Here is a 10,428-nt window from a genome sequence, read left to right as displayed (position 1 = left end):
AATTAGTTCAATCAACTCTGAGTATGTCAACTCTGAGTTATGCGCTATTTCAAACCAGAAATGTCTTAAAACATTTCATAAATCTCCCGTTCGCAAAAAATCTAAAGAGCTCTGCAAAGAATCTGGATTATGTTGAAAATGTCGGAGAATATTGTTTAGATATGTGATCGGTAGGAAAGGTAATCAAAATCCTCTCCCGACGCAAAGCTGCTAGAATCACTTTATTTCCATATCAATTAGGTTGACGAGGAAAGGACGCACAACTGAGTTGGTTCAGATTCTGGAAAAAGGCGGAGACATGTAGGAGAAACTTGTTGTTTGTTGAAGAAAACCTGCCAGCAAGCAGGTTAGGTTCACAGAGTATGTTGCCCGGGTAACTTACTCAGATTTATGCTGAACTGGCTTTGTGAAACCGAAAAAACTGTTTCCCTCATCTCAGGGTTAACTAATTCAAGGTTTTCACTAAACCTGCTTTCTGAAACGGGCTCCTGCTGATGTTTTGTGTGGTTTTATTTTGATTAAATAAAAACTTACACTACAATAGATGTATTAATTCTGGAATCTTCTTCAACATAACTTTTAATAACAGAATTGGATGTAGTGACTGAGTGAAGGCATGAGAGAGACTCAGTGATGTCCTTGGTACAGATATAGCATCAGAAGCAGTACCACAAGAGTGCTAAAAATGATATAGTGAACTTAACTCAATAAATATGGGTGTGCCTGTTATATTTACATGCATACATGGATACATTGTGTTCAAGCTGTTTAGAGTGAGTGGGGAATATGTGATTAACCAAGCTAATCAATTATTTAGTCATTTTATATAGAACATCTTCCCATTTTGATAGTGTGAAGTCAGACATGTATTATGTTATGTATTCCATACCTATTTCACTATTAAAAAAAACAAACAGATATTGTTAGCACATTTCCAACAACTATGCATGAACTGCTGTGATGCAATTTTTTAATCTAGAGTTCTAGCTGAAATTAGCAACTCGGCACCACCTGATAAAAACTTTCGAAACTGAAGTTGCAACTGAGGAACAGCTGGTGCTTCGGGCTCGAGACAACCACAGCAGTGCTGGGCATTCAGGCTGTGTTTTCCCTCTCTTATTTTCTGCCTGCAGGTGGACTCTCAGGTCCTGTTGGCGTACTGCTCCTACGAGGAGGCGCAATACTTGTTTCACCAGGCGGCTGAGGTGGGTCTGCTGGGGCCGGGCTACATCTGGATGCTCCCCAGTCAGACTGTGGGCAACCCCGACAGCCCTCCGCCTGTCAGCTTCCCGGTTGGCGTTATCGGCGTGATCACGGACCAGTGGAGGAAGAGCCTGCGACAGAGGGTGAGGGAGGGCGTCGCCATCGTAGCCAAAGGGGCTGAGAGCTTTAAGAAGTGGCACGGGTTCATTCCCGAGGGACACGGCAACTGCAACAAATTGGCTAAACACTCAGACAACAATACTCTGTTCAGGTGAGTCGCGCTGCAGTTATCACAGTTTTGAATGAGAAAAATTCTTATTATAGTGATGCATGTGCAGCAGGGCATGAAGTAAAAGTATGTTCTGCCTCTTTTTCATGTTTAGTGAAATGTGAATTCATTATCTCCCACCCTGTTCACCCTCTACACACTTCGCCTTGGCCATATCATCAGCCAGCATGGAATAGCATTCCATTGCTACACTGATGATACACAACTTTATATAAGGACGGACCCGTTCTCATCAGCCTCACTGTCATCATCATCATCATCATCATCACTGAGCTCCTGTCTTGAGGAGATAAAGGTGTGGATGAAAGGAAATTTCCTTCAGCTAAATAGCGCCAAAACTGAAGCTTTTTTGATTGGCACACTACACCAGCTTCACTCACCCCCCATAACCCAGCTCTTTTTGTGCTGTCCTTAAACCTGCTTTATTCTGTTTTTATTTTGTTTTTATGTTTTGTTTTTACTCTGTAGCACTTTGAGATCGTTCTTAACAATGAAAAGTGCATTACAAATAAAATGTATATTATTATTATTATTATTATTATTATTATTATTATTATTATTATTATTATTATTATTATCCCCAGTCTGTCAAGGATGTATACTTGAACAGACACCACCAATCAGCTGCCTCACTCATCCCCTAATGAGCTACTTCCAGTCTCGCTTGTTAGATTAGGCCCTTCAGGGGAGCTTTCGGTTTAATTAGGAGCTGATCATTGTTCCGTCATATACAGAATTATAGAGTGATGTACAATCAACATCCTTGATTGCAAGCTCAACACTTTTGTACGTTGTTTCTGTGGGTTGCAGACACATGCTGAACGTGACATGGGAAAGGAAAGATCTGTCATTCAACGGCCAAGGCTTCCTCTCCAATCCTTCCATGGTTATCATTGCCTTGAATCGGGAGAGACTCTGGGACAAGGTAACTGGGCGCCACAAACTGGATCCGGAAAAACTTGATTGCATGGGTATAAAGAGAGTGTTGTCCTGTATCTCTCTCTCTCTCTCTCTCTCTCTCACACACACACACACACACACACACACAAAGAAGAAGCCCGAGGGTGAATTGAAAAAGTGCGACTAAACAGAGAGACCTGAACGTAATCTCACAGCTACAGTTGAATTAATTTATTTCTGGCCTGGAAAGATCAACCTACTTCATCAATGTCACCTTCGGGCTGATGTGCATGTGTGTATGTGTGCATGAACATGTAATTGTGCTGAAGTGGGGATTTGGTCTGTATATGCTGCAGTGTTGTTCATGCTATCGACTACAAGAGTGCCTTGTGGGACAAGTGTCTAAATTCCTTGAACCCTTTTCACGCTCTCATAACAACCTCATCTCCCACGACCTCTTCACGTGATGACTCATGCACCTCGACAGGTTTTGGTGTACTTTTTCAAGTCCTCTATTGTGGCAACCTGACATTTAAACATGATGTTGCGTTTGTTTGAAGGGTGCTGCTGGGCAGGAAAGATGTTCATGTTTTAACTGAACCAATCGGGTTAGGTGTGAAAACAACCTTAGATCATCCAAAATCGGAAATGTATCCAGTACAAGTGCTTAGACTGAGGGGCCTTCCACATGTACCAAAACAATCTTTTTTCTCGGTTTTTCCTCTGCATCGTTTCAAGAAAATCTGCGTCCAGACAAATCCACTGTCAACGACTCAGCGCACTGTAGTACATATTCCAGGCCTGTTGGGGTACTAGCAGGAGCAGATTCGGTTATCAACAGATAATTATTAATATCAATATAATTACTGGCATTAATAATCATATTTAATATATTATTATAATATGATCATAAATGTATGGGGCACCATCCCTGGAATCAGGGACAAGATAACCGAAAACTGTACTCAGTCTCAATATAAAGGGGTTTTATAATCACATGCCAATCATCGTGATCATTGGCATAGAAGTAAAAAAACAATCAAACAATTAAAAGGGCGTGAAATCCGAACACTAGCCTTCACAACCTGCTGTTATCCAGTCACATATACACAACAAGCACAAGAGACTATTAGTTATAATATAATAAAATGTATTAAACCAGTAACAATGATCACAATCAATAACACTGCAATTAACAAAACCTTATTACCTAACTACCGCTAGGCTATTTCTCCTAGCGCTCAGAGACGGAACAGCTGAACGTACAGTAGAATAGAATAGAATAGAATAGAATAGAATAGAGAGAGAGAGAGATGGCCGAGTGCAGCCACTGGGTGGAGCTATTTCACCTAGCGTTCAGAGGCTGAACAGCTTAACGTAGGCTACGTGTGGGGGGGCGGTGTGTGTGTGTGTGTTAGCAGGAACAAAGAGGGGAGCAGGGAATGCACATGAAAGAGATCGGTCCTTACAATACACAAAGGTCAGTAAGCATGTTACCATCACATGGGAGCTTGTGAATGAACTGGTGTTCGTTCTGTGGGACCCCGGTCCTTTAACTGATAGTAGATCGCTTACTGAGCTCGGGAATGTGTCCGAGGTTCGTCCAAACACTGTCACAGAAATCAACCCAGCGGCGTGGGTACACAATCAGCACTCGAGTACAACAATATAGAAAGCAACAGACTCGGCGGTCTGTGGTCAAAACTTAAAACACATTAACAAGAATTACAAGCATGTCCTACAGTATCGAACCTATGCCTCTGCCCAGACAACAGCCTCTTACTTTGGTCGATGTGCTTGAGTCTGTCCTGTGCGGGTGGCGGCGCTTCTTGGCGCGCCGGCAGTGACGGGGCTGTGGTTTGCATCACACAGCAGCGGGTCCTCGTGCGGCAGCGGAGGACGCGACGAGTTGGTTGAATCCAGACAAGAGCGGGGCGTAGAAGTTATCCTTCTCGCTGATCAACTTGGCTTAAGAAATTAGTTTGTGTTTCTTAAATGGTAAAATGGCCTCATTTATATAGCGCTTTTTTCCACTGCGCTATGCAGCAATGACTTACATTCACCCATTCATACACACATTCACACACTGACGCCGGAGTCAACCACGCAGGGCGACAGCCAGCTCGCAATTAGGGTGAGGTGTCTTGCTCAGGGACACCAGGCACTCAGCTAGGAGGAGCCGGGGATCGAACCGGCGATCTTGCGGTACCAGCCAACCCGCTCTACCTCCTGAACTAAACCCCCCCTTCCTTCTGCAGGCAAACAATAAGGTTGAATAAGGTGTGGCGATTTGGTCAGCTGACTTCAGACAAGAGCGGCGCGTAGAAGTTATCCTTCTCGCTGGTAGCTTGGATGAAGAAACAGTTTGTGTTCTTCCTTCTGCAGGCAAACAGGAGGCGGCGATCTCCCTGAAGAGAGAGGGTGGAGAGAGAGATTTTAAAGGTGGATGCTGAACTTTATACCCCACGGCCGTATCCCAGGGACCCCCTGGGTTCCTGGGGCTGTCAGCCAATAGGGCACCAGAGTTGGTGTGACGTCAGACTTCACACCTTAGTAAGAAGCAGTGAAGCAAGATGGAGGTTTTGGGGTGTAGTTCTTTGTCTACTTTGTTCCTTTGTTCTGACCGCATGTGAAGGCTTCTGGCCTCCATGCAGGCCACTCTTTGTCCTCCTTTTGGTGAGGTCTCAACACCTATATGTGGCCCTGTTTCTGCTACAGAAATATACCAAAAATGCAAAAGAAGCGACGGAGCATGGGGAGGTAAACACGTTGCTTGACCGGATGTTTGCCGTTGCTATGGCAAAAAGTGAAAGCTACGGCTACTATCCACCTGACCACCCGATCAATAAACACATAAGGTGACAATTTGGCCCCATATAAATAATACCAACAATAACCATCAACAGCCGTCACCCTAAGGACCTTAATTAGGTGTTGTTACATTAATTAGAAAAATAAATGCGTACATTCATGGGAAGTTAGCTAGCATAAATGCCGGTTGTTTGTTAGCATCATAAAACTTTTTACCTCTGAATATTGCCCCCCTCTCTCAGCTCTGTTTTTTTCATACAGTGGCCCTGATACGCCGTCGTACAGAGGAGCAGAATATCTGCTGCAGCACGATCACAAGCATGTAGGCCGCCATTGTTGTTGTTGTCATGAGACGTCGCGGGGGAAGAAGTCAGGCTCGAGGGTGGAGGGGCGGGGCGATGACATCATAGTATGTGTTTTCGTGTCCATCTACATGAACACAAAACAGAGGGGCGCCGTTTTTTTCTTTTTCACCCTGGGACCTGGTTTCAAAAAGTGCGTTTTCAGGCACCGAAAATGCCAGATCCGTGTGGACGGTCAGCCCAAATGCACAAGACTTCTGCATTTACACTAGAGGTAAGATCTTAAGCCCGAGCCCGAGCCCGAGCCCGACCCGACCCGTATTTCGGGTCGGGTCGGGTATAAAATGTCAATCATTACGTTCGGGTCGGGTCGGGCCGGGCTTCTCTCTCGCTGACTTTTTTTATTTTTTATTTTTTTATTTATTTATTTATTTTTTTTTAATATATGTTTATAGAAATGTATAAACGATGTGTGGTTGCTCTTCTTTGTCTCTCTGTGCGCTCTCTCTCTCTGTGCGCTCTCTCTCTCTCCCTCTCCCCGTCTCTCTCTCTGCGCTCTCTCTCTCTCCCTCTCCCCGTCTCTCTCTCTGCGCTCTCTCTCTCTCTCTCTCTCTCTCTCTCTCTCTCTCTCTTAAAGTGCCGCGCTAGATTCTTAAGGACGTACTCTGAGTCCTCACAAATAAAATATGAAATTTCGGGTTTGGTTCGGGCTCGGGCCTGCAAATCAAGTTAATTGCTCGGGTTCGGGCCGGGTCGGGCTTTAATCCCGCGGGCCTGGGTCGGGTCGGGCTGGATTTTTTAGGCCCGATCTTACCTCTAATTTACACACAGAAAACCTTTCCGTGTGGACGGGCCCTGAGACATAATCTGGATGGGTGGGTTTTTAGGCAGTGACCCTGCTGGCTTGACTTCAGTGGGGAGCTCATTCCTCCACTGAGAAGAGTAATGGTTCCCCCCGCCGCCCTGTAGGCCAGCAACAGAGGTTTTAACTAGATGCTAGCAGCAACAGGAAGCCTGGGAAGAGGGTCGGTTTCATCCTGGATTAGCTGCAGAGGTCTGATTTGACCCAAAGAAAGGATTTGTCACACCCTGATTGACCAAAGAGGGGACCAAGCTTCTCTCAATTCTTAATTAGGAGCCAGTCCCCAGACTCTAAACCCAGCAAGGTGATCCGAATAACCCTCCAATGTGGGAATTCTGACATTTAGCTTCAATTCATTTGAAAAAGGGGAATGACAGCAAGTACCAAAGAATGAGGGACTCTCCACCCAAATAATAAGCACTGTGTATGTGTTTTACACATATCCTTCAAAACAATGATTTACCTCCAACATTATTTCCCCAAAACACATTCATTTTGATCCTAAAAATATGCATGGCAGCTTCCCTCAGCACAGGTTATTTCTTTTGAGTAGTACACAATTGTAAGCTACGTAGAAAGTACAAGCAAAAGTGCCCCAAATCCAATTTTGTGCATGTGTGTGTTTTCTTTCTTTTTAAATAATGGCATGCACAGCACAATTCCCATGGAATATGATCTTTTCAATTCTTATTTTGGCCATTTTCCTGTATGGTCCAAAATCAAGTAGAAGTCTAAATTTTTGCAAAGCGACCTCATTCTGAATTGTGAATTCCTGTGACTTTTACACCATATACACCTCAGTACAGGAGAAACAGCCATTGACCCACAAAAGTGGCAAACTTTCAAACTTCAAATAAAATAAAATATTCATTGTTAGCGTTGCCTCAATGTTCAGACAATCACCAACTCTGGTTTGGTTGACTTAAACCTTATATTTACAGACAGAACGTGCTAGTTTCTACACGCTCTCTCTATGCCTGCTGAGCAACAGCTATCTCCTTCGGAGGCAGAACAATAAATTAAAGTAAAATGAAAAACAAATCCCATTTGAATCAAGCACTGAAGTTTACATCGGAACTTTAGAGCCTCATCAGTGGGTCACATCGCCAATCTACTGCATTGTTCACAAAAATGGTTAAATCAGAATCTGACTGTTCCTGGGTGAAAGAAGCTACAGAAACTTCTGGTAAGAAGAAGAAGGTGGGAATTGATTGCTAAGCCCTCTAAAGCCAACAGAGGATGGGCATCAATCAAATATTGTGGCTATATTGGAGCATACACATCCTTCTTCTATTATAATCCTCCCCATCTAGCACCTCCTCAACAACTACATTCATATTCCAGCCAACAGTTATGGAGGACTCCAAGACAGCAAGCAAAGACTAAAATGTGGTCTTTCCAATGTCTGGATTTTTCAACTGAAAAGAGTGGAGGTCATGCATGAAATCACATCCAGATCCACAATTTACATGATATTCATTCCTAAACTGAAGTAAGACTTTTGCTAACCACGTGTTTACTGTCGCTGTAGTGGAGCCTCACAATTTGACGCTATCCAGCAAATGACAGCCAAGGGGTCCTGACATTTTAGTTTTAGTTGAGAAAATTATGTCCTGGGAGCTGGACATTTTCACAGGTTATTGGTTTTATATTGAAATAAAACATTTTGACATAACAATTTTTCATATGAATTTCTTAAATTCTCAAGTAATTGATATTTTCCCTCCACATTGATTTTAATTTCCATTTTTAGGGTAAAAATCTGGTGGAATTTGATTCTTATGTTTTCACATTTTCACATGGTATTGGCTATTTTCACGGTAACTATTGATGATTGTGATTGTTTTTTTCCCATATAAATGTAAATTTACGCATGTAACATTTACATTGTCACAGGTAAAAAACAAGGAACTTCAACCTCAATCAGAGGAGACAGCAAAGAAGTTTCTAAAGAACCTAAAGAGCAACGTTTCTGCTGAAATGAGGTGTGCATTACATCAAGGAAGGAACGCCCAAGTGTGTATTTCCTCACCTCGTTTAAGCCCCAAAGGAAGGGCGGGACACCCTGATTGGCCAAGAGGGGAGAAAACACCAAGCTGTTCTCAATTCTTAATTAGGAGCCCCACATCCTACTTCCAACAGGTGATCTAAATACTTAATACCGGGGAAATGTGACATTCAGCTAAATTCATTGGGAAAAGGGACAGCAATCACCACAGAACAAATGACAGCATCTGTTCAGAGCAATATTCATTCAAAAACACAAATTCAAATAAATCAAGCCTTAGTCTACAAATATTACAAAGATTACAAACCTTTGCATGACATCCATCAATCAATTTTCCAGGAAGATAAATATATGATTTTGTGTTATAGTCCTGGGAAGAAGTTAAAAATATAAACATAAAAAGACAGATTGAAACAACCGCTCTTCACAACTGCTGTCCATGCGATTCTGTCGTTCACAGATGGCGCAGAGAAACAAATCACATGCCTCGCATCCGCCATACTGTACCTTCATTCGTGCACGATGAAGTAACGATGATAGTTTGAGCGAGCAGGAGAACAAAACCGCGGGTCGGTATGAAGAACAGGTCTCATTAAAGCTGTGAGGAGAGAGTTTCACATGCAGTGAGTCAGCACTGGCTGCGCTCAGTACGGCTCATTAGGTCGGGTTGATATGACAAACAGTCCTGGCTCTTGTGGAGAGGCCCTCGCCGAGCTTAGTGCCAACATCGATCGGATCATTCCTTGCATGATGTAACGTTATATGGCAATTCTGGTCCAAGTGGCTCTCTCTGACACTTTGTGACATTATCTTTTATTCATCAAAGGGACCATGTGCACATTTTCACGTTCATACTTGTATTTTGGGGTTCTGCTAGAACATGTCAGGCCCTTTTCCAGAAAGCAGGCTCAACCAATTCTGAACCTAACCCTGAACTCTGAGTCAACCAACTCTGAGATGGGCAACTCTGAGTTTTCGGTTCCAGAACGGCTGTTCTGAATTAGTTCAATCAACTCTGAGTATGTCAACTCTGAGTTACGCGCGTGCCTGCCGACTCTACAAAGCCGTCATCAATGGAGCTCCGATACTCTGATTCACCATGGCAACTGGGAGATAGTTATTAGATATTACTGAGTGTTTATGTGGAAAACAAGCTCATCCTCAGAAAGCAGAGCAATGTAATTGCATAAAAGTAGAGATAGTTGGCGTGGCAGACATTTACGGCCTGACTTAATGTGTATAACTAAATGAAATGGTCGATTGATCTAAAGGTGATAAGTCTTTATTTTCAGCCATATAGAGCGACTCTGTGGTCTAACGGTTAGTAACGCTGCCTACAATGCAGGCGGCAGGGGTTAAACTCCCGTAGTTCACAGAGTAGCGCAATGATCAAATAATCATTTTCATATAGGTGTAATCCCCCCAGGCACAAATAGAAAGTGGCTTCAGCTGAAAATTAAGCATAAGAATACTGCACAAATACATCGACTAAGGCATATGGTTTTAATCATGTTTCACATATTAAACAGTAAATATAAGCTGTCACGCCCAGGACACAAGGATAGGACTCGGATGCAGAGATTTAAAAAAAGCACAGGACTTTATTCAGGCCACAAAGGAATACAAAACAGAAGACGACTCAAAGGAGGGATGGCTATGAAAACTTACAATAAAACAACCCTATGAGCTAAGGGGGGAAAAAACGAAACAAAGTTCTAAACTGAAAACGCCTCCGGGGAGGGAATAACTACAACTAGGTCTAATAACAAAAAGCCTACTATCTATACAGGGAAAAACAGGTCTAACATAAAACGCCTCCGGAGAGGGAAAATCTACAACTAGGTACGAGGACGTCTAACTTAAACAGGCTATGAAATAATACAAAGGCAAAGGCCAACAAAAAACTCTCTAATGAGTGGATTGCTCTAACTTTGACTTGACTTGATAGCTGGCGACTCGACACACGACAAGACACACGCGCACAGGACAAAGGGAGACGCAATGGGAGGGACGACAGGCGCTCGGCTATCTACTGCTAATGTCTACGGATTGA

General features: G+C 43.2%; 1 protein-coding gene across 1 annotated transcript in view; it reads left to right on the top strand.

The window, feature by feature from the left end:
• The window catches only part of LOC311008449 (glutamate receptor ionotropic, NMDA 2C-like), a 63,853-nt gene that overhangs the window by 32,283 nt on the left and 21,142 nt on the right, over positions 1-10,428 (top strand). Inside the window, 4 exon segments of the mRNA XM_084002142.1 lie at positions 988-1,050; positions 1,052-1,125; positions 1,127-1,474; positions 2,303-2,417. Of these exon segments, the coding sequence (XP_083858268.1) occupies positions 988-1,050; positions 1,052-1,125; positions 1,127-1,474; positions 2,303-2,417 (600 nt within the window).

This window comes from Eutrigla gurnardus, assembly GCF_963514095.1.
Source record: "Eutrigla gurnardus genome assembly, chromosome: 22".
Classification (NCBI taxonomy): Eukaryota; Metazoa; Chordata; class Actinopteri; order Perciformes; family Triglidae; genus Eutrigla; species Eutrigla gurnardus.
The sequence above is the reverse complement of the archived record's forward strand: the minus strand, read 5'-3'. Positions and strand labels throughout refer to the sequence as shown.